This window comes from Pinus tabuliformis, chromosome 9 (assembly GCF_031772625.1).
Source record: "Pinus tabuliformis cultivar Carrire ecotype Pingquan chromosome 9, CPIR1, whole genome shotgun sequence".
Taxonomy (NCBI): Eukaryota; Viridiplantae; Streptophyta; class Pinopsida; order Pinales; family Pinaceae; genus Pinus; species Pinus tabuliformis.
This window is the reverse complement of record NC_142307.1, coordinates 27633918-27659069: the sequence shown is the minus strand read 5'-3', so window position 1 is coordinate 27659069 and position 25152 is coordinate 27633918. Positions and strand designations below refer to the sequence as shown.

At 41.7% G+C, this 25152-nt stretch overlaps 1 protein-coding gene across 1 annotated transcript in view; it reads left to right on the top strand.

Annotated features, from left to right (window-relative positions):
• Positions 1 to 25152, top strand: part of EMB2410 (embryo defective 2410) — a 541348-nt gene that overhangs the window by 5632 nt on the left and 510564 nt on the right. Inside the window, exons 2-3 of the mRNA XM_089441428.1 lie at positions 114 to 312; positions 539 to 598. Coding sequence (XP_089297554.1) covers positions 114 to 312; positions 539 to 598 — 259 coding nt within the window. The remainder of the gene's footprint in view (positions 1 to 113; positions 313 to 538; positions 599 to 25152) is intronic.

The following is a 25152-nucleotide window of genomic DNA, read 5'->3' as shown; positions in this document are numbered from 1 at the left end:
GAGCTTCTTTTGCACTCCCACTTTGTATCTCCACCAGATGTACTGTTTTGGACCTACTGCCCTACTTTTGCTGTCATTTGTTGGACATTAATCAAACTTATCTTATCTTATAGGGTCATGGAGAATATCAATGGCCACCTAAAATTTCATGGTGGATATGAACGTTTATATGCACAACTAAGTGGGAGGCCAAAGGAGTGGCGAACTGGAATGCCATTAAAAGATGGGGGAGAGTTGTTTTTAAATGTATTTGTTGACCACCCACAGCAGAAGTGGCATGTCAACATAAAAGGGAAGAATCTCTTTGCTCCGGTTAGTAAATAGTATCCATGCTGTATTAATGTATCATCTAACACTATCTATATTTTCTTTTTTATATAAATCTCAATGAAGTTGCAGCTCACAAGTTAACTTCATTAATAATTGTTAGTTCTAGTGATATTGATTAGTGATTTTCCCTTGAAGGACCAGTAAAGTGATTTTCATGGAATTTTGAGGTATTTTTGATGAATTTCATTTGTACATTTTTCTGCTGCAGCTTTTTGAAAACTTGCTGGAGATTCCCATTGTTTGGTCTAATGGTAGGGCCAGCGGAGAGGTGCTTTTCTAAATTTCTTCCTCTTATAAATTATGCCCATTAACAATGTAGAATTTTCTATCTGAAGTGGCTGCAAATTCAATTATATTTCCTTCAATTGATTGTTTTTTTTTCTGAAATAGAAAATTCATAATTTCAAAGGAGAAATTACATGCTGTAGATGCCCGAAGGCATATGCTGAAACTGTGGCACTCGTCCACTGTCAAAACAAAACTAGTAACAGAAAAACCCCGGAGGGTGTACAGTATTGGTGCTATGACCATCAAAATAGTTCAGAAAGTATCTCCTGTACATAGAAGATGTCCATATTTACAAGCATTATGCTGTTATATACATAGTATACGGCAAAAAGTTCATATTCATAGGCTGAGAAATTAGAGGCTGCTGCCTCCCCAAATTTCCCCATCAATATAAGGCCTATGAAAATATTGGTATGTCCCTGCTGGTGTAAATTCAGTGATCATCCATTCCCCTAGAGGACGATGCGTCGCTTCTTTCGATAGCCGGTCAGCAGTTTCATTTCTTTCCCTGTAGATATGAGAAACAGATATTTGGTCAAAGAATGTTTTGAAAAAAACAATTTCTTCCAATATATTCCTCAATGAGTATGCAGAACAAACAGCAGTGTTGTTAAACCAATCAGTCACATTCTTTGAATCGCCAAAAATTTGCAAATTTCGGCAGTTTTTCTTAATGGCAAAGTATAAAAGATGTCGGAGTGATATCAGTTCAGCATGGTTATTTGTTCCCGGCCCCAGTCCCATACTAATCTGAAAGTAATGAGTTTCAGATAGGTGGAAATAAATGCCTCCCCCACAGCCATGCTGTTGGGCGGCCCCATCAAAATAGGCCCAAGGAATTGATCTATTAATCTGCTCCTGCCGGATGTTCCTAGGTCTCACATTGCTGTTGTCATTTGGAAGTTCAGCATATGCCGCACAGATAATAGGATGGATAAGGTTCCAATTGACCGGTCTATCCTCAAAAATAAAAGTATTCCTCTTGATCCAAATGTGCCAAGAAACAAGAAGTGGGAGGTTCCGAGGTTTGTCTGTAGCCGAGGTACTCCACCAGTGTTCCTAGGCTGTGCTGATGTCCGCCCCCTGCCAGTTTATATTCAAATTAAGTGTTTGAATGACCTGTGACCAGATGCACCTGGTAGTAGGACAAGAAAGGAATAGATGATGGGTCGATTCTTCGTCTTGAAGGCACAACACACACCGGGTAGGACCCAAGAAAGCCCTTTTTTTTAGATACGATCCAGTGGGGATCTTGTTTTCCAAAATGTTCCACATCAGCAATCTGGTACGCGGAGGAGCTTTTAATTTCCATAATGAATCCCACCAGCTTTTTAAGACCTCCGGTTTTCTATCAGCAATGATTTTATCATAACCCAGTTTCGGTGAATATTGTCCAGTTTTTGAGAGTGCCCATATAAGTTCATCCTCTGAATTCCTTAATCTGACATGTGATTCTGTAAGTGCCTGTATATAACTTTGCCAAGATCTACTCCATTCATTTGGGATATGCCAGTGCTGTTCAGTCAACCATGCTTGTGAATGAAAAGTAGAATTCTGCTGGTCCCCAATCTGTCCAAGGAACTTTATACCTCTGCTATTAAGATGATGTATCAAACCTTCTGGTAATTTATGGGAGTTTCCACAGCCCGGCCATGGGTCGATACCAATGCGGACAGATGCACCATTTCCAATTTTCCATAGCAAACCTTCTTTGATAATGGGCATAGCATTGAGAATGGCCCTCCATATCACTGAAATACCCCTCCTGTTCCAAGATGTGTCTCTGATCCAGTTAGTGATGGTCGACGGCCATATGTATTTATGATGAATAACCTCCGCCCATAGACTATTTTGTTTCAACAAAAGCCATCCCTGTTTGGCCGCCAAGGCTTGAGCAAAGGCCGGGAGTAATTTGAGCCCCCAACCTCCCCACTTCTTTGGTGTGGCAATTTTGGTCCATTTTACCCAGGCAAAAGTCCTGCCCTCCTTTTTACCATTCCAGAGGAATTTGCAGCAAATTTGTTGAATTCTGTGGAGAATCCCACGCGGTATCCAGTACACCGGGGTGGCTTCAAGGACAGATTTTATGAGTATAAGTCTGCCAGCTCTAGAAAGGAATCTATGACACTAACAGCTGATTCTCTTTTCCACTTTTGTGATGAGCCAGGTCCAATTTGCAATCTTGTACCCATCCGGTTTAAGTCTGAAGCCCAGGTATTTGAGTCCTCCCATCAAATCAGTTTCTTGGAAGGCAAACTTTTGTATGGCTAGCTGAGATTCCTGTAGAGTGCAGTCTGATAGGGAGATGGATGATTTTTCTCTGTTTATCTCCATTCCCGTTGCTTTGCAGAAAAGGATCAGAATCGCATTTAGTGAGGTAGAGTCCCGGACACTCCCATTCAAAAATATCAGGATATCATCTACAAAAAGTAGATGGGTCAGATAGAAATGCTCCATGATTTTTAGTCCACTAAGTCCCCCTCTCCTTTTTTCTGTTGCTATAAGTCTGCTCAGTCCTTCCATGACTAAAAGGAAAAGAAGAGGTGAAAGAGGGCATCCCTGCCTGATGCCTCTATCAATATTGAAGGATGAAGTAGCCGATCCATTTATAAGGATAGCAAAAGAGATAGAAGAGATGCAACCCATGATCCAGGAGATGAGGATGGGGGGAAAACCCAAGTGAGTAAGGATCATTTTAAGATAAAGCCAATTCACTTTGTCAAAGGCCTTTGACAGATCAATTTTGAGAGAGATGCCCTTAAGGTTCTTGTGTTTTATGGAGTGTAAGGCTTCCTGGGCCATACCAATGGCTTCCTGTATGTGTCGATGGTGGAGGAAAGCAAATTGCTCCTGGGAGATATGATTAGAAAGGATGGGCTTAATGCGATTTGCAATAATTTTGTAAAGGCAGTTGGAGAGGGATATAGGCCTGAAGTCGTTGAAGGAGGCAGGAGAATCAGTCTTGGGAATCAAGGCTATGAAGGTGTAGTTCATGGGAGGATGTATATGACCTTTGATTCTACTTTCTTCGATGACTGCCAACAGATCCTTTCCCAACAGCTCCAGGAAAGCCAAGTAAAATTCCACTGGCCAATCGTCCGGCCCCGGACTCTTGTCTTTTTTGAACCACTTTAGAGTTCCTTCCAATTCCTCCATGGTGACCGGTTGGATCAAATCCTCAATTGCATCAGGTTCCACAAACCTTGGAAAATGCCCTGCCAGATTAATGATCTCCGGTAGATTGATGTCTGTCGGAGCCGTAAATTGTCTTTTAAAATGTGAAGTTCCTAATCTGGCTAATTGCTTGTGAGTTGAGGCCCAACCATCAAGATCACTAGGCAGCTGCCAGATAGTATTAGCGGCCTTTCTACCATTTGCGAAGTTGTGAAAGAACTTTGTATTGCCATCTCCCGCTTGCAGCCAGATGGCCCTGCTTTTCAACCTCCACTGTTCTTCTTTGTCAAGTAGCAACTTAATTTTTTGTTTCTCTAGATTGTTCAATTGTTCTTTAGTCTCCTCCGATAAGAATCCAAGCCCCTGTTCATCCGTTAGCTGTGCAATTTGTAATTCAATATCGATGAGATGTTGTTCATCTCTCATTTTCTTCATCTTTGACCATTCCTCGGTCCTAATCCTGAGAGTTTTGAGTCTCTCACAGAAATCCGCCGCCATCCTCTGTTCCCGCAGCGGAGGTTGTGATCTCCAGAATTCAGTCACAAGGTTGATGAATTCTGGTTCTTGAAGGTAGCCCGTAAAGAATTTGAAAGGAGGACGAGGCTTCTTGGTTGGTCCAGTGATTTGAAGAAGAATGGGAAGATGATTTGATAAACCTCCAGTGCCTACCCATTGTCTGTACAGGGGGAGGTGACGGAGCAGATCTTCATGGATCAGGAATCGGTCCAATCTCCGACCCAAAGCAGCTTCCCCCGTGCGCCTATTATGCCAAGTGGGTACTTTCTTGTTCATGGGAACATCAACTAGCTTGTAGGTGTCCAGTAATGTACTCATCTGCTCTGAGATAGGATCCATTTGAGCATGATGACCCCAGGATTCCTCCATTCCCAAGGAAAAGTTTAAATCCCCTCCAATAATGGTAGAATTTGTGATAAGATTATGTTCCAAAAAATTAAGCCAAAATGCCATTCTGTTCTGGTTAGGGGCATAAATGTTGATCACTTTTAATGTGATTCTGAGTTCTCCCACGAAGATGTCCATACCTAAGAAGCCCCACCCTCCCTAGGATGAATTGATCTTGACAGCTTTGGGATTAATACCAATTGCTAGGCCACCCGATTTGCCATTTGCATCCAAACCCTGAAAAACCCAACCCGGCAGAATAGATTGGAGGGTTCTTGTAATGTTGTCCGAAGAGCCAAGAGTTTCATGTAGGAAGAGGATATCACATTTGGTATCTTGTGCCAGCCGCTTGAGAGCCAATCTCTTTTTGGGGTTGGCTAGTCCCCTGCAATTGTAGGAGAGCCAAATCATGGGGAAACAGGGACAGAGGGCTCAATTGCTCTAAGCGCCCTTTCAATGGTGCACTGTCGGCCCCTGGCAACATCCGCCACCGCCGACTTAATGGCTGATTTGATCTTGGATGGACGGCCTCTGGCAGATTTTTTTTTTTTTGACCGTCCAGGGGAAAGTCCCAACCCCAAAGGTTTTGGCCGAATCTGAGATCGAAGGTTGTAGGGATGGGAGCCCGTCCCTGATAGGGAGGAGGTACGGGTGGGGGGGGTGGAAAGCTCCCTGAGGGAGGTGGGAGTAGTGGAGAAAGTGGGGGGAGGAGGGATAATGGAGCAAGGAATGGAGGGAATAGAGCCCAAAGCGGAGGAGGGAGGATGCAGAGATGAATGCAGAGCAGAAAACATAACATCTGAAAAGAGTGCAGAAGTTATGGGAAAAGACTCATTACCCGGGATAGAAGTTGCTTCCACTACTGACTTGGAGCGAGTCCGAGGAGGTGAGATCGCCGCTTTTTGCCTGTGTTTTGTCTTCTTTGAAGCACCTTCCTTCGCCTCTGATGGGCTCTCTCCTTGTTTCTTGTCACCTTCTCCTCGCTTCATATCACCCTTGTTCTGCTCAACTGAAGTTTGATGTTTCGTCCCCTTCGAATTTTCTGAGGTCACCGCAGAGAGTAATGGACAATCTTTGAATAAATGGTCCACTTTGTGACACCATCTGCAACGAAATGGGACACCTTCATAGTCCAGTAGTTGTTTGCGTGAGAAGTGCCTTCGGTGTAGAGTAATTTTCTCTTCCAGCCCCGCCCTGGTATCAAGATGTACTAGGATCCTTGCCATGGTCATAATGCCTGTTCTTTCGTAGGATTGATCGTGCTCAAGATAGGTTCCCAGTGCATCCCCAATACGCTTGAACACTTGTGGAGTCCAAAATTGCATGGGTAAACCAGGCAATCTCACCCAAATAGGCCCAGCTCCAAGCTGTTCACGCTCTGGATCAAAAAGGGGGTCCCAACGCTTCAATAGGACTGGTGCTAGCTCAATATGCCAGAATTGCGACAATATCATTTGCGTGTACTCCGCTCTATGAAAGTGTAGAGCGAACCAGCCTCTGGCTAAGACCCTTATTGCAGGAAGTTCCTTCAGGAGGGAACCCCAAATCTCCTCAGTCCATTGACGCAATCTTTCCATGGTATAGGTCCGTCCTCGGACTCGACCAACCAGTACTTTCCTCGCTGTCTCCATTGCATCCTCCATTTGGACGTCCTCACCAAAGGTCAGGTTAATATCCGAGTCTATGGGTCTAAGGCACCGACCCTTTTTCTGTTTGTCCGAGCGTCGGCCCGTTGGGTACTCTTTAAGCAGATTTCGACACGGGTCCGAGGTGCTATGCTGGGCCGATAATGTAGGGCGAGCAGACAGTAAAGGAGAACTGAAACAACCTGAACGGATAGGGGAATGTGGGTTTAAACTGCAGGAGCCAGGATGAATGAAGGATCGTGCAGGGCGCTGCAGATTTGAGGGGCCAGCCGGGGCCAAGGAGAAGGAGGGTGGGTTCAAGTGTTGGGAAACCTGCGCGGGGTTTGGAGTGGCATGTTGCGAGGAGTATGGTAAGGGGGAGTCGAAAGAGGGTGAAGTCTGCATGCAGGAGCCAAGTAGATGCAGTGTAGCCGGCGAGAGGGGGGGACAGTCTAAAGCCGGTAAATCCGCCACATTGATAGCCGGATGCTGCCTTTTACCGGAGAGAGGCGGGTGTTGCGCCGGTTGAGCTGCAGCTGTCGACCGAACCAGATTTTTTCCCAGGGTTCCATGTCCGAGCCTTTTTTATGAGCCCAAATCTCCTGTTCAGGCATGGGGTCCTCCTCGTAGTCTACGAGGTCCTCCTCTACCATAGTAACCGACAAAAAACCGACCTGACCACCGTATGACCAGGGGGAGACAGTCTGCAGGGTATGAACGGTATCGCGGATGTTGAACGGCCGTTCACATACAAAACCTTAATTAATTCATCGACAGTCCCGGGAATTGAGGTCCCAACCATATAATAATCCTTAACCCGCAGGCAGGCCCGCGGAAGTAACCATTTCCAGTTCCAAAGGGTCACACACAGACCAGGAATCCCTCGATTTAGCAGGCAGAAACCCTAGGGTTTCGCCATTTTTGCCAGGGTTCCAGCTCCGCCAAAAAACTCCTTAACTGACCTCAAAATCACAAGTCTCCTTCAATTGATTGCTAATAACTGGTTTAAAACTATAATTTTTTAAAGATGTTGCCCAACATAGTTTGTATAGTACATGGCAAGGTAGGGATTGCTGTCTGGAACTTTGCATTTTAATAGCTTTATCCATTGTTTGAAATTGTTAATGCCACTAAGTTTTTGTCATTGTTTTTTTTTTCCTTTCCTATAAGTAGCTACTTTTCAGTTCTCTCTAGGACATCGACCTAAATGGAAAGTACTTGAATACTTTTTCATTAGCATTGCTCTATAAAGTTTTTTTATTTTTATTTTTATTTTATTTTTATATCTGCACAATGCTTTCCCACGCACTTGGTACTTCCCTCAATTCTACACTGGATTATTCAAGGCTCAAGGTCAAGTCAACAATCAACAATGGGCTCATGAAGAAAGCATGTCACCAATTGGAATTTGAACCCTGGTGGGGGAGCATAAGGACTTTCTTGCCAACTACTTGACCTCTAATAGAACAAATAAGTACATCATTACTTAAATGATGCATATATTACTTAATAGAACAAATAAGTACATCATTGGTTAGAGAGTTAATTCACACAAATAATACAGGTACGTAGAAAACGGTGTAACAACAAAAGATCATGTAAAGACTCACTCTCATCCATTTTGCTTGAAAATAGTAAATATTTTTCCTCGATTTTTGTTGTGGTTCATGGATCTTGGAGATTGGTGACTGCGACATCCACAAAATATTTGTACCAGGCAGATCCACCCGAAGAGATCACTTCCCGCTGGCTCAACCACAGAGCCTAACCCTGAGAGTGTTGAGAGAATTGAACCTGTGACCTCTTAATAGAAAATGTGCTTTTAATGATGGAGACTCGACCAATTGAGCTAACCCTCATGGCTTTGGAAATAGTAAATTATCAAGGAAGCTCTATGTTAGGGTCCCACCCTAACCCCCTTATTTATGTCTTGGGATCACGTCATAGTCAAGAGTCAATAAAGCCCATATTAATATTTGTAAGTGGTTAACCCGCAATTAATAACGGGACCACAGTTAGTTGCAAATGGGCGGAAGTATTAGATAGATGGTAAATAGGCGGTAGTATTAGATAGATGGTATTAATAAAACCCACGATATTGGCTCGTGGTATTGCATGTATGAGTCATATATAAAGGATAGAGACTCCCTGCGAGGAGCATTGTGTCTTGTTTTGTAATCGAGCTTTGCTCTATTGGAGGTTGCCCCCTCGAAGAGGCCTGTGAACATTTCTCTCTGAATAATAAAATCATTGCTATTCTGTGTTCTGGGTATATTTTCTTCGCATATTTTGTGTTCTCGGTATCTTTTCTTCGCTTGGGTATTGATTTGCAGGTTAAGAGCATAACACTCTACCTTTATGTGAAAGTTCTTGTAGATCCTTTAGTTCCAAATAGTTGCAACATCACCACTAATCTTCAATCTGGAAGCATTTCATAAGTCACTAGAAGACTTCAGATTTTCGAAACTTTAGCAACATCTCCATCTTTTACATAAAAAACAAATGATTAGAGAGCTGCCAAAAATAAAGAGAGAGAATTTAAATTGTGAAGGATGTTGAGAAATCTAGGGGGCAACAAGTGTAGGCGATTTCTCTTACTTTGTTAATTGCTTGTGATGTATTTTTACTTTACTTGATTAACTTCTTCATTCCTTTATTATTATTAGTGTTCTCTATCGTCAAATAACTACCAAATCATAAAGAGCAATGAGACAATAAGACACAAGAGATAGGCGATCAACCAGGGCCAAAACCTCTCCAACTGAGAGGAAAACCCACCAAAATCCTTCTCTTCTTATAAAACTTCAATTGAGGATTTTCAAGATCTAAGACCCCTGACCAAGACCCTCCAAGTCCAAGTCATCCTTCCTTCTTGATGAGCTTTCCTTACACAACTTCCAACAACAAACTTTGACCTTCCAACGACTTCTCTAGCAACTTCGACCCCAACAACAATTTTTGCAATCTTCGACCTAGCAGCGTCACAACTTCGACCTTGATGTAGCTTCAGCAGCTTCGACCTAGCATCTTCAGCAGCTTCAACCTAGCAGCTTCACAACTTCAATCTAGAGGCAACTTCACAACTTTGATCTTGTAGCTTCACAGCTTCAACCTTGCAGCTTCACAACTTCGATCTTGCAGCTTCACAACTTCAATCTTGTAGCTTCATAGCTTCGACCTTGCAGCTTCACAACTTTGATCTTGCAGCTTCACAGCTTCGACCTTGCAGCTTCATAGCTTCGACCTTGCAGCTTCACAACTTTGATGCAACTTTAGAATTTCGTCTAGTGATTTGATATTCATCCTATGAGTGCCATCAGTTAAAGATTTATTGAACTAAAGGTATTACAGATTCATGTGCTGGTGTGTGTGTTCTGTGTTATTGAAACAACGGATTGATCAGATTGCCAATACAAAGAAAATAAAATGGAAAGACAACAGAGAACTACAGTAAGCGACACAAAGACACAAACAATTTTAATAAGGAGTTCACCCTATTCTCCAGGGCTATGTCTTTGGTCCAACTTCAGTGGTGGCCTTATTTTATTGTGTCTTTCAGCAGAGAAATTACAATACAGGGACTCAATATGAGTTCTCCTGAAGCAGATTTTGCTTGGCAGGGTGGTTCTTGGATTCCCCAAGCCACTCGGAGTACACAGACTCTTCTTCTTCCTACTAGCTCTGTGACCCTTGGTCTACAGTGGAAAGAGCCAAATGTGATGCTCAGTCTGGACAGATTCCTCTATGGGAAGGCTTGAATCTTCAAGCTCTCTGGTGCTCGACGCTGCCTATGGTCAGCTCGACCCTCTGTCTCTTCTGCTTGGCTTTACTATTCTCTGTGTTCAGTCCTCCTCTTAGGGTTCGCTGTTCACTGTCTCTCTTGGTTGCTTGGACTCTTCTCAATTCTGATTCCTTGTTGGTTCGACTGTCTCTGTTCATGGATTTAGCCATTCGACCCTTATGCCTGTTCGGTTCCTCTTCCGCCTGTGTCGATTCACCTTCTGTAGCTGTGCTTGGAGTTCCCTGTGTTCGGCATCATCATGAACGCTCAGGGAGTGGCCACTTGTCCTCCTCTAAATGGTGCCAACATGCTTCGTTGACTCATTTCTTCAGTTACGCCGTGGATGCGTTCTTCCTCCACCGTGGCGGTTAAACAAATTCCAAATCCCCTTTAGAACGTGGCTTAATTCCCTGTTGATTCCGCTTCTTTCCATTGGGTGCAATCTTAGCTGTTTGATCTGGGCCCTCCAGATTTGATGCCATACGCACGTTTCGTGTGGTTGACTTGCTCGACTGATATCGTGCGATCAACGATGGTTTTCTCACCTCTGCCTGCCACGCGTCGATCGATGTATGGAATCGCTCCGTTTCTGTCCAAAACCTCTTACCGTTCAAGGGCACCCCGATCAAAACCGCCAGTTTCCAGAGCGTGGGTCCCGCCTTTGTACTTTAGCGCTTTTACCTTTTCCCGCCCGCGGTCCTCCGGTTCCCCCATGCGACCAGGTGCTCGGGCTTTCCCATTTTGGCCCTGTTCGCTTAGCGAATTGCGCATCAAAAACCTCACCCTTTTCCCATTCCGGGGCTCCCAGGGGCTACTCTGGCCTCTTGCGCAGTCTCCATGGGCCTCGGTCAGCGCGCTCTAACCGAGGTCCTTGTCGTTCCACGTCGGTTGCCATGGCCACTAGTTCAGGGTGTTTTTGATACTGTTTTGGATTTCATTAGAGATTTGTTCGACCTGATTCAGTCATGGTTCTTGACAGTCTTTCTATGGATCCAATTCGGATCACGACCTCCCTACTGAAAAAGCTTTTAGACCACCAAAAGTTGGTTTTCAAGCATCGACTAAGTGAGGATACTGTTTCTTCACTTGTCCAATCTCAATCCACTTTGCGCTGCTCGGCTTTGAACCTTTGAGCCCAATCCTGAGGTACTCAACTTCTCCCTTGCGCGTTGTCCTCACCTTCCTATCCAGCACTGTGTCTTCTTGCAACTCATTGAGGTATTCAGGTAGCAGGTCATCACTAGAAGGCAGTTGACTTTGCTCTTCAGGGTCCTCAATCATTGAAGGTTCAAACAATCTCAAACAATCTGCATTTACGACTGAATAGATGTGCATGTAAGTTGGTAGATCAAGGCGAAACGCATTTTCACCAATCTTCTCAAGTATCCTGAAAGGTCCATACCTGACAGGCTATAGCTTTTTACTTTCACCTTGCATCCTGTCCTTGCTGATATACAACCAGACTTGGTCTCCAACTTGAAAACTATGCTCCATCCGATGCTTATCATGCCTACCCTTATACTTGGCCTGGCTCTTTTCCAGCTGTTCCTGTATTGCCTGATGGATCTCCTGGATTTGTTCAATGAACCTAGTTGCCTTATCCACATCACTGTGCCCATCAACCATGGTATCTTTATCAAAGACAAAATCCAAAGGAGACCTTGATGTGAAACCAAAGCAGGTCTCAAAAGGAGATCTCTGTGTAGAAGAGTGTTTGGCTCTGTTGTAAGCATGCTGCACATAACACAAGTGTTCATCCCAAAGCTTAGAATGTTCACTGCAAATCCTCTCAGTAACTGGATCACAGTCCTGTTTACTACTTCTGTCTGGTCCTCTGTTTGTAGATGAAAAGCTGTGCTTTTCTTTAATTTGGTGTCCATCAGTTCCCACAGACTAGACCAAAACTTCCCCACAAATCGGGTGTCTCGATCAATTACAATGGAAGTGGGTAATCCGAAATGAACCCATACATGTTGAAAGAACAATTTTGCAGTATGTTCAGATGTGACCTGTTTACTACAAGGTATCAAAATGCACATTTTGCTGAACCTATCCACAACAACGTATAGATAATCATGACCTTTCCTAGATTTAGGCAGTCCTCCTACAAAATCCATGGAAACACTTTCCCAAGGGTGAGAAGGGACTGGCAATGGAGTGTACAAGCCTAGTTTTCTATTGCTGGGTTTGCTTTTAGCACACATGGCACACCCTCTTACATATCTAGAAACTGCCTCATTCATTTTCGGCCAATAGCAGAATCTTTGCAGCTGTGCAACCGTTTTGCTTACCCCAAAGTGACCTGATATCAGAGAAGTGTGTGCTTCCCTAATTATCTTTATCCTCTTCGTTTGTGGAATGCAAAGTTTCCCACAATGGTATAAGAGTCGGTGCTTTATATGATAGTCCAATTCTTCTACTCTTTTGCCTTGACTCAAAGTTGCATATACATTTTTAAAATCCATATCTTGAGCATATTGTTCTATATAGCTTTCATGTAGTACATAATTATGCTTAAGTATGGTAGATGCATTTATAATGGGTCTAGATAACATGTCTGCAACCTTGTTATGTATGCCCTTTTTTATATCTGATGACTAAATGAAACTGTTGTAGAAAACCCATCCACCTGTAATGTCTTGATTGTTGCAACTTAGTTTGGGAGTGTAGATATTGAAGTGGCTGATGATCAATATGTATTACTATCACTTTTCCCATTAAGTAATGTTTCCACTTTTTCACACTCTGAACTAATGCATACAATTCTTTATCATATGTAGGATAGTTAACTATTGCAGGATTAAAAGTCTCAGAATGATAACATATGGGTTTGCCGTGCTGTGTCAACACTGCTCCCATGGCATAGTCACTGGCATCAATTTGGATCTCAAATGGTCTTTGCAAATCTGGCAGTGCTAGTACAGGTGCTGTACTTATTTTTTCTTTCAAGGTGTCGAAGACTTTCTGATATTTGCCTTCCCACTAAAACACCTTATTCAATCCTGTTAAAGCATGTAAGGGAGCTGCAATCGTGGAGAAGTTAGAGATGAACTTCCTCCAATATTGTGCTGCTCCTAAGAAGCTTCTCACTTCTGTAGCAGACCTGGGTTTAGGCCAGTTTACAATCACTGCCACTTTAGAGGGATCTATTTTCAATTCACCTCCCCCTACTATGTGATCCAAGTAGTTTAGAGATGTTTTTCCAAATTCACATTTTGAGAGTTTAACATAAAGTTTTTCTCTTTTGAAAACATCTAATGTCTGCTTAACATGCTTTAAATGTTCTTCCCACTTTTTACTAAAAATCAAAATGTCATCCAGATACACAATAACAAAATCATCAAGAAAAGGTCAGAGTACATCAGTCATTAATCTCATGAAATTAGCAGGAGCATTAGTTAAGCCAAAAGGCATAACTAGCCATTCGTGCAATCCATGCGTTGTTTTGAAAGTAGTCTTCCATGCATCTTGCTCTACAACTCTGACCTGATGGTATCCACTGTGCAAATCCAGCTTGGTGAAATAAACAACTTCTTTTAATTGATCTAAGAGATCATCTATGCGAGGAAGGGGATAACGATTCTTGATTGTTATCTTATTCAGTGGTCGGTAATCAATGCACATTCTCCACGAGCCATCTTTCTTTCTCACCAAAACGATTGGTGACCCACATGGTGATGTGCTAGGCCTGATGAAGCCCTTCTCGAGCAACTCCTGCACCTGCTTCTTGATTTGAGCATTCTCTAAAGCAAACGACTTGTACATCCCAATGTTAGGCAATGGAACATCTTGTTGGAGAATAATATCATGTACTAATCCCTTTTTGGGTGGCAGACCTTTAGGTTCTTGAAACAAGACATCATACTCTGAAACAACATTTTCTATATCAGCTTGCTGTTCAGCATTACAGCCCTCAAATACATTGGTTTTATCAGGTTTATTTTCCTTTACAACCATCAGTAAGAATTGTTTGCATGAATTAATCATTCTTTTCATCTGTCTCGAGCTTATGAGAGTATAATTATTCTTGAGCTTATGAGCTCTTATAAAGTATTCGATTCCATCTTTAACCAGTAGATACTTGTTCTCAGCTCTATAGAAAATAGTCTTTCTATTGTACAAGTAAGGACTTCCTAAAACAATTCCACATATATCCAAAGGAATTATGTCTAACTCAACCTCATCTACAAATGCTGACCCAAAAGAAAACTTGAGTTTGCACTGTCTAGTCACTTGTAGTTGTGCTTTATCATTCAACCATCCTAATGGGTATGGTTTCTTGTGAGGTGTAGTTGCTAATCCCAATTTCTTTACAATTGCTTCAGAAATCAAATTTACTTGAGAGCCACTGTCAAACAAAGTATCAATCTTTTGATTTTTGGAAATAACTCGAATATGGAAAAGCTCATGTCTTTTTCTCTCATTTTCTTCATCAATAACCGATTGAGCAGAATTACTAGTAGATGCTTTAGAATTCTTACCTTTTATACCTATGGCTGCTATGGTTGTTTCATCTCCCGAGTCTGACCCCAAATCTCTTTGAATAGTTGCAACTGTCTTCTTCTTCTTGCCCTCGGACTTTTTAGGTCTCAGCTTTGGATGCAGAATCTAGCAATGCTTATCATCATGCCCCTCCTTTTACAGTGAGTTCATGAAGCTTTGGCTTTCTGTGCAGTGTTAGCCTTCTTTTCTTTCCACTTATGTTTTCTTTTCTCCTTGCTCTTGCTTATAGTGGGTTGGGATGGTCCCCCAACTTCTGGATTGCCATTCTTTCCTCTAGCCTCTAGATGAGTAGCTTGTACCGACACCTCATCTATACTAGTGGGATTAAACATGAGGATGGTATGCCTCATGTAGTTGTGTAGACTACCAATTGTACTTCAAAAGAGTCTCTGGTGAGTCTAGTGAGATACCCAATGTCAATGCTCTCTTTCTGAACTCTTGAGTATACCCTTGTACACTTTGCCCCTTCAACTGCCGAAGAGTTTGCCAACTCATCATGGCCTGCTGCATGTAGGCCAATGGATAGAACTGTTTCTTGATTGCAGAAACGAAGTCACTCCAGACAGAGATGGTTTTACCATGGCTTTTCATATCAGCTTGGGTTCTACTTTCCCACCAAACCAAGGCAGTGCCTCTTAGGCGTAGTCTTGCCAGCTGAATCATACTCTTGTTTGAGTTTATGTTTTGTACCTTGCAATACACATCAATTTGTCTAATCCAATTGTCCAATTTTTCAGCATTTGGCTCTCCATCATATATAGGCAAATCAAATTTAACATCTAACTTAATCAAAGATGCTTTCTTATTATGTACAGGGCTATTAGGAGGTGTGAGAAAGTTTTCCTCTTTCCCTTTTCCTTTGGAGTTGTCATGGAAGTGAGACTCATCTTCTCCTTTCTCTTGCTTAGAGCCTGATGCATCTTCCACCTTTTGCTTTCTAAAGTCTCGGTACATTTCTTCAACCATGGACTTCATAGCTAGGAAACTCTTTATGAATTGAGGGTTTGGCCCCATAGAACTTTCTTTTGACATGGTCTTTCGAGGATAGACTCTCCCAATTTCAGGATTAGTTTCCACCAACTCTCCTTCTCCTAATTTGAGCTTTGATCTTGTGAACATTCACAGCTATACCAACACAAGTTTGTCTAACCTTACAACCTTAGCCTTTGATACCATTTGATCTGATATTCACCTTATGAGTGCCATCAATTAAAGATTTATTGAACTAAAGGTATTACAGACTCATGTGCTGGTGTGTGTGTTCTGTGTTATTGAAACAACAGAGCGATCAGATTGCCAATACACAGAAAATAAAATGGAAAGATAGCAGAGAACTACAGTAAGTGACACAAAGACACAAACAATTTTAATAAGGAGTTCACCCTATTCTCCAGGGTTACGTCTCTGGTCTAGTTTCAGTGGTGGCCTTGTTTTATTGTGTCTTTTAGCAGAGAAATTATAATATAGGGACTCGATATGAGTTCTCCTAAAGCAGATTTTGCTTGGCAGGGTGGTTCTTGGATTCCCCAAGCCACTCGGAGTACACAGACTCTTCTTCTTCCCACCAGCTATGTGACCCTTGGTCTCCAGTGGAAAGAGCCAAATGTGATGCTCTGTCCGGACAGATTCCTCTATGGGAAGGCTTGAATCTTCAAGCTCTCTGGTGCTCGATGCTGCTTGTGGTCAGCTTGGCCCTCTGTCTCTTCTGCTTGGCTTTACTGTTCTCTGTGTTCAGTCCTCCTCTCAGGGTTCGCTGTTCACTGTCTCTCTTGGTTGTTTGGACTCTTCTTAATTCTGATTCCCTATTGGTTCGACTGTCTCTGTTCATGGCTTTAGCCATTCGACCCCTATGCTTGTTCGGTTCTTCTTCCGCTTGTGTCGATTCACCTTCTGCAGTTGCGCTTGGAGTTCCCTGCGTTTGGCGTCATCATGAGCGCTTAGGGAATGGCCACTTGTCCTCATCTAAATGGTGCCAGCATGCTTCGTCGGCTCGTTTCTTTAGTTACGTCGTGGGTGCGTTATTCTTCCACCATGGCAGTCAAACGGATTCCAAATCCCCTTTAGAATGCGGCTTAATTCCCTGTTGATTCCGCTTCTTTCCATTGGGCGCAATCTTAGCCGTCCAATTTGGGCCCTCCAGATCTGATACCATACGCACGTTTTGTGCGGTTGACTTGCTCGATCGATAGCGCGCGATCAACGGCGGTTTTCTCTCACCTTTGCCTGCCACGCGTCGATCGGTGTATGGAATTGCTCCGCTCTTACTGTTCAAGGGCGCCCTGATCAAAACCGTCGGTTTCCAGAGCACGGGTCTCGGCTTTGTACTTTAGCGCTTTTACCTTTTCCCGCCCGCGGTCCTCTGGTTCCCCCACGTGACCGGGTGCTCGGGCTTTCCCATTTTGGCCCTGTTCGCTTAGCGATGGCGCTTCAAAAACCTCGCCCTTTTCCCGTTCTGGGGTTCCCAGGGTCTACTTTGGCCTCCTGTGCGGTCCCCATCGGCCTCGGTCAGTGCGCTTTGACTGAGGTCCTCGTCGTTCCACGTCGGTTGCCATGGCCACTGGTTCAGGGTGTTTTTGATACTGTTTTGGATTTCATTAGAGATTTGTTCGACCTGATTTAGTCATGGTCCTTGACAGTCTTTCTATGGATCCAATTCGGATCATCTAGCCCAGAAATTGTAGAAACCCTAACGAAATAGAGAGGGAGAGGCCCAAAAACTTTTATCTTGATCTTCTTCTTCGTCCTTTTCCAACTTCTATCTTGAGGGGATTGAACTTCCTTGAGTGAGTGTCCAATTGAGATCGAATTCCTTCTTATTTATAGGCTTGTGAGGGGTACGAATTGCTATCTTGAGGCCGACTTGTCCCTTCATGTAGGTTGACTTGATCTTTGTGCCATGACGAGGTCTTGGAGGGTCTTTTGACTCTACTTTGACTCAATAAATTTTTCTTTACAATATGTAACATGTCCAAATGGGTCTTCAATACATGACAATGACTCAATTTACTTTATGACAAACCTAGAAGCACTCAATGGGTGCTTGACCTAAAAATAAATTTCCCTTGAGCATGAAACCCATGCCTCAAGAACACACATAATAAATTTATTTTTCTCTTTTCATTAAATACATAAAATCACGATTACATATGCCATTATGAAGACCGAACCTAGTTATATATTTCAACACTCCCTCTTAACTAGGGAGGTATTCTTAATTCATACAAGGTACTTGGACATTCTCAATCTAAAGAATTCTCATAAGAAGAGTCAATTTGGTAACCCATCTGTATAGCATCATTTCATCCAGCATTGTCACATAACAAGGCCTTGACTAACAACTTTATCTCTCCACAAGATCAGAGCAAAATGCTGGCGAAACCAATGATTTATAGATACCCTCGTCATTGTCTCTCTTAGAACATACCTTACCTGGATTCTCTTAGAGTATGTTCCACGAGGACTATTCTTATCTTGGATTCCCAGTCCTCAAAGAATATCTGTCCTTTACGACTACTCTTATCTTGGATGCCCTACCGCATCCTCAAAGAGTATCAGATGCCATATGCTTACCCAATCCTCCATTCTTTCTTCCCAAGTGAAGACAAGAATGATGTGTCTACCTCTCACTCTCAATTAGGGAGGATATACCCATTCCAATGAAGGAATGCACCTATTCTTATAAAAGGAATGTACCTAAGTTCCCTCTTAACTAGGGGCTTGACCAAGCCTCCCCTTAACTAGGGACTTGCTTCCAGCAGCTCTCTAGGTGGAGATCATGGGACAACCCGCTGCTTGTAGGACTCCCCGTTTCGATGTCATGAATTTCTTCTTTGTTATGGAGCCAACATCTTTTGGGACTTCTTCATAGGGTATCGGCCATCCATCACTTTCATTCATGAATCATATCAATCATGTCATCCCTTCTTTTATCGGAAAGTGATTCACTAATCCATATCTGGTTTTCCTTCATACGACTACCTTCTCAACATGTTTTCTTTAGGATCTTATCATCCCACCACATGAGTATCAGTTGTAGATGACATCTACAACTCTTTTTTTGGTAGTCCTGCATTAGCCCATCCAGATATTGTTCAAAAATAAGAAATGAACATCAAATTACCTTTCTAATGGTCTTACATCATGACATCTGCTTCTTGTATCAACATCCCGCATTTATATTAACACATCTCCAAAAAGATATTAAATGTCGAGGGTCATCTTCCTTTCCAAACTTCTTCGGAGTCTTCACACCTTTTCCATGGAGATGTCACGGTCAATTCTTGTAGTTATCAGATGTTGATTTCCTTTTTTATGTGACAATAGTTGCATCTTTCACGATCTCTCCTTACTTTCTTCACATATTGCTTCTCAAGAACTTCCATTTATAGTTCCTTCATTTTTATCAACCACCTCATATCCCATGTGAGGACTTATTATGTTGATTTTATCTAGTCAATATGTGAACCATGCCTTTATGCATCTTCCCAAAGGAGGAGATCCCTTTCTCTTAATCATGCTCATGAGGTGGAGTTGTCGTCGTTGCGAGAAACACCCTCCAAAATTTTGCCAATACTTGAATTTTGGAGCCTACTGTAGATCTTGTGATTGGTCGTTCCATAGTCACTTCTTGGTCGACTGATGCTTTACTAAGTCTTCGAGCTTGCTTTTGGATTGTAAATGTCGAAGTCACTTGCTCACACATGCTTAGTACGTAACGCATTCATGAAAGCATTCCTTCACGCAAGCTTGAACGGGCATGGCACAGTCCACTAAGATAGTGCTTGTGCAATGTTCAACCCATGTCAACATTCAATGTGCATTGTCATTGACGGTTCCTCACTTTGTTTGCGATTGTACTTCTATTTCGGTGAGTTTCTTTAACTGTTGCCTTTTGTGCACTTTCATCTTTGCAAGTGTCGTTTTCATGCTTACGACTGTCGCTTTTGCTCGCGTTTACTTTAAGTAGTGTCATTTTCATGTTATCTTCATCCTAGCATGTGTTGTTTTCACCGTCGTTCGCATATCGCAAGTGTCATTCGCACTTTTCTTGTCATATTGCAAGTGTTGTCTTTTGGCTTGGGAATTGCTGCTTATCACGTAAAGTGGAATTTTGGCTGGTTTCAAGGGGCAGTGTTTGTGATAATGAGTTGTTCTTATCATGTAAATATGTTTCACACTCATTTCCAAAATCTCAAGCACTGTCGCACAAGTGTCGTCATTGTCGTCGCAAAGTATACCTTTAGTGTCGCACTTGGGGAAGCCGTCACAATGTCGTCACATTGAGGGAAGTATGTTGTTCATGTTTTCAGAGTGATCAATGTTGTGTCTTCAATTGTTCTAAGTGTGCGATCATGATCAAGTTTTGTCCTTGTTCACTTTGGCTCACTGATTCGACACTTAGCCTCATTTGGAAAATTTCACTTCTGGGCAACTTGACCTCACTCAGCCTTCTTGAACTGCACATTGCGTAGGCGGAACACTCAAGCCTTGACCTTACCTCTTGGAACTACGCATTGCGTAGTCACAGTGCCCAACTTTGACCCTTGATCTCCAGAACTGCCTCCTAGTCAGCCGTAACTGCACACTATGCAGTGTCAAACCTCAAGCTTCCAACCTGCACCTTGAGCTATGCAACTGCACAATCCTTGAGACTGTTATCCCTCTAGAACTGCGTATCGAGCAACTTCAAGCCTCAAGCCTCAACCTTGAGCCCTTGAACCCCTCAATTGTGCAATCTCCCAGCTTGTTCTCCAGTCACTCAACCCAGACCCTCAAAACTTCGCATTGCGCAGTCTAAAGCTTCAAGCCTTTAGCTTGAGCCCTTGAGTCCCTCAACTGTGTAGTCCCTCTGCCCAGGTCTCCTCAACTGTGCATTGTGAAGTCTAAGTCTCAAGCCTCCAAGTTGAGTCCCTGAGTCCCTCAACTGCGCGATCCTTTGACCCTGGCCATCCTGAACTATGCATTACGCAGTCTCAAGCCACAGTGCTAGACCTTGGCCTCTGGAACTGCGTAATCCTTGAGTTAGTCACTCAATCAGTCACCAGTTCCAACCCTAACAAGAGGTTTCATGAAGTATCTTAGGCTAGGGGTTTATCAGACTGATGTCATCTTGTCGTGAGTGGTTTGTAGTCGTAGGTATTCTATTATGTCATGACAAGATGATGATGAAGGAGATGGAGAAGGTGACCATGCTAGAAGATACCCTTGTAGCTACAAAGACAACTTGGTCCATCAAGAGAAGAAATGGGACATTGGTTTGCAACAACAGCTGAAGACTGAGACCACATTGGAGACTCCTTATCTTCAAGTCATGAGGAGGAGGAAGAAGAAGAGCATGTCCTATCTTTCAAAAAGACAGAAAGGAAGCAACAACAAAGAGTGACTTGACACTGCCATGTCATCATGCAGTGCATGTCACCAGTGTCATGCCATGTCATTAGTGATTATTTGCCACATCATTTTAAGGAATATGTAATTCAACAATGAAAAATGTATTGTAAAAGTGGAAGTCCAAGAGTCATCCATGTAATGTGAAAAGTCATGTAGGAAGTCAAAGAGTCATGAAGAAGTCAAACAGTCATGAGGGTAGTCCAAGAGTCACAAGGGAGGTGATTGGTCACCTCGTTTGTTATATATACACCCTCATTGTACAAGCAAAGGACTTTTCTCCTTGGCTTCTCCCAGAAGGCATCAAAGATACAAAGTTATTACTTTTGGGGAGCAAGTCGTGGCTCCAATGCACCATTATTGGAGCTAGTGATGCTCATTGTCTTCATGTATCTTGGGACTTTTAGTTAAAACTTGAAGCTTGATGGCCGACACGTTTTCATGCATGGATTGTGAATATTTGAAAGGTTGTTCTGTGAATATTTATGATTCATGTTTGCTTTCACTTGTACTAAAGTAGTTGAACTATTTCGGTTATTTTAGTCCTTTTCTAATTGAAGATGTGTTGTAATGGTTGTAATAATCTTCGCATCTTTATGGACTATTCTTCTTGATGTTAGGCAGTTGTCTTTTCGCTTGTGTGCGCCTCTACTAGGGTGGTACTATTACCTCTCTCCTAGAGGCTCACCTTTCCTCCCTTCGCAGTAGAAGAACCTGGATACACCTGCAACCGAACATTCACTAGACGCACTTGCTTTTCGCAAAGGCACATATACGCTTCTCTCTCTTGCTGATAGTTAAAGCCAAGGCAAATCTATAAGAAAATATGGCGACTAGGCCAATACACTGGATGGGGCTCCTATTCCAAACAATGTGAGGTCTAATTGGGACTTCACATCGGGGGATTTCTAACACTGTCAACAAAATGTTGCTAAAAGGAGGGCCAAACAACAAGCTGTGCCTGAGTCTGCTTTGAATCTCTTATTCAAAATGGCTCTTCCCCAAATCATAATCCCAAGATGTTTTTCTAAAGAGCTTAATCTTACCATCCCTGCGAAAGTTTTCCATAACCTGTCCCAATTTAAGTTTGATGGCGAGGGTGAATTAACTCTTCGTGAACATCTGTTTCAAGTTGTCTGTTTCTGCCTTTCTAACAGAATACATTACAAGGATGTCATGGCTAGATTACTCACCCTCACATTTGAAGGTCGTGTTAATCAATGGTGTCATACATTACCCGCTACTTCTATCAATTCATTCGACTAGCTTGCGAAGGAGCTTCATAAAGCATTTGACAGGTATGATTATTGAAATGTTCTTAAAAGAATTAATCAACTAAGAATGAAGCCTAATGAATTAGTTGAGGATTTTTCCGATCGATTCCTTCACCTTTGTTATGAATTTTCAGGAGAAGACACGGATTGAGATTTCTTTAAACAAAAGTTTAAGCGTTTGGTTCATATCTCTTTGCACGGTGAATCTAAACCCCTTGATGCTTTTACCTCCTCGACTCTTGTAAATCATGAGACACCTCGAATTTTAGAAGAGGAAACTACTACCCTTTTTGTTCCTTGTCCTTCTTTTCCAGTCCCGATGTGGGTGCCTCCTTGCGATGATAATAAAGTTGGGAAATCCGCAAATCAAATTCCTAATCCAACTCTTCATCCTCCTTCTGCTTCTCATGATTTAGATCTAATGAAAGAAACCTCGGAGTGGCGGAGCCTAGGGTGAAAACTAATCCTTTCATTCATCTTGAGTTGTGATATTTACTAGATCGGAGTTCGTCTCTTTTTCTTCAACTTGGACTGAAGATTTCACCACTTCTTTGGTGATAAATTCTTCTAAATTGTTGTTCAATGATTTTTTTTTATCATTTTTAAGTTTCTTAATTTGAGTGAGTTGACTCTGATTATGATTTTTGAGACGCAATAGTTTCTCATTTTGTTAGTCAACTTTATTTTGGCATTAAAACTTCTCGTTTTTTAAACACTTGATTTGTTCTAATAATTCTTTGTTAAGGTCCTTCAAGCATACATTTTCCTCTTCTTTCTTTGATAAACTTTCGTTGAGTTTCTTGTCAAAGCTTTCTTTTTCTTGTTCTAACTTGTGCTTTTTAGTTTTACACTTTTTGACTAGGGCAAGTAGTTTCTAGATATGATCTTTTAAACGAGAATTCTCTTCGTTTTTATTGGATATGACCTCCTCAAGCTCTTTTTGCTTCTCCGGTATTGTGTTTTGATTCTTTTGAGGTATTAATTTCATAATATCTTTAAAGTCTTCTAATGATGACATTCTCGATTTTTGACTTCATTGTCATGTCTTGAAATGTGATCATCTTTCCCTTATAAGAAAACATCAATTTTTTTTTTCTCTATGTTTAACGTGAACATACCCAATTCTCTATATCAAGGTTGACCAAGAATTATGTCAACCTCTATGTCATACATTTTTACAACACGAAATTGGGATATGTACTCGTAATGATTTACTATTATTTGTAAATCAATAATTTTATATTTTTTTCAAAAAAATTCTATTGTTTTGCCTACATTGGCATCTGAAATTAATAGTCGATTCGCCAGATTAATATTTATGTAATTTTTGTCATTGCTTGTATCAATAGCAATATTAATTTTTTTCCCTTGGATAGTCCCTCTTAATGTAAATAATTCGTGATGTGTGATTAAATAATTCGTGATGTGTGATTAAAATACCCTTATAAGAAAATCGTCCTTTTATTTTCGAATTAGGCTCCATTCTTGACCTCAAATATTTTATACTTTTGCCTTATTTTTTTTTATTTTTTTAATTAACTGTATAATTACTTATATATATATATATAATTAACAATATAATTTAATTATATGAACTTATATAATTCTTTTAACTTATATATAAGAACTTATAATTAAATTAAATTTTAATTGAGGTTCGAAGGGGCATGAAAGACGGTGGTGTGATGATTGGTCGTGACTCTTGATGGATTACAAGACAACAAATGATGCGACAGTCGGGAAGCCAAACACAACTGAGACAGAGGTGTCCGAAATATGTTGGAAGGCGTATGGGAATAGACACGGTCTTGTTGGCTAGGGAATGACAAAACATGATGAAACAATGTTTCACACAGAGGAATATGATAGATATGACGGAAGAAAGTTTCACTTAGAGGGCAAACAATTCCGACACTAAATTTTATGGCACTGCACGGAATGTGAATTCGGTTGTTGTAATTTATAGAATAGCGAATGGGTCGACTGAGTCTGTACAATGGCAACAACAACCAAATAATTTTTTTGAAGTGGTGTACCTTATTTGGTAGCACTGCACTGAGGCGAACGGAAATGGGGCGACGACTTCAAGGGGCAGATTGCGATGCTCGGGCACGATTTGTGTGGAGGTCTTGGCAAAAGATGAGAGTTGGTGTGTCGTGCAGTCGGGCATTCAAATGGCGGTGTGGTATGTAACGAATGGCGACAATGACTCTATCGATTGAATGTGATTTGACAAGACAATGACTAAGCTTAGGTCCACGCAGATTGGTTGGTGGTGGTGGCGTCTATTGTGCGGTGGGTTTGCGGCTGCACACCACTGGGAGCAGGAAGAACAGGTGGTTGGGCAACGTTGATGGTTGGCAGATGATGGCAGGGAGCGGACGCAGGGCTGTCGGCGGTCGGACGAGCTACGCTGCTGTGTTTTTTGTTTTTTAAATACATATTGTTTAATAATTTTTTTCCCTATTAATATAGATCGATTTTCTTTTTAAATATTTTGATTAGTTTTCTTTTAATATCCTTTTTTTTTTAATTTTTAAATATATATATTTTTATATAATTCTTTTTTCTTCTTTTTGTATATTTATATAATCTCTTTTTTCTATGATTTTTTTTGCTATAATTTTTTTCGATTTTTTTATTTTCTAATATATTATTTTTTATTTTTAAAAATTTTATCTTATTTTTTTTATTTTTCTTTTAAATTGATCTATATTTTTTTCTTCTTAAATGGCCAAAGGCCTTAACAAATCCTGTAGAATGGGGAATCTCCAACATTGGTGTACCAAAACGCTTAAATCACAACAACAACTATGTTTGCAAAGACTTAAATGGCCAATGACCAGGATCAGAGAGCATGGCTCTGATAAATGCAATGAACAAAGTT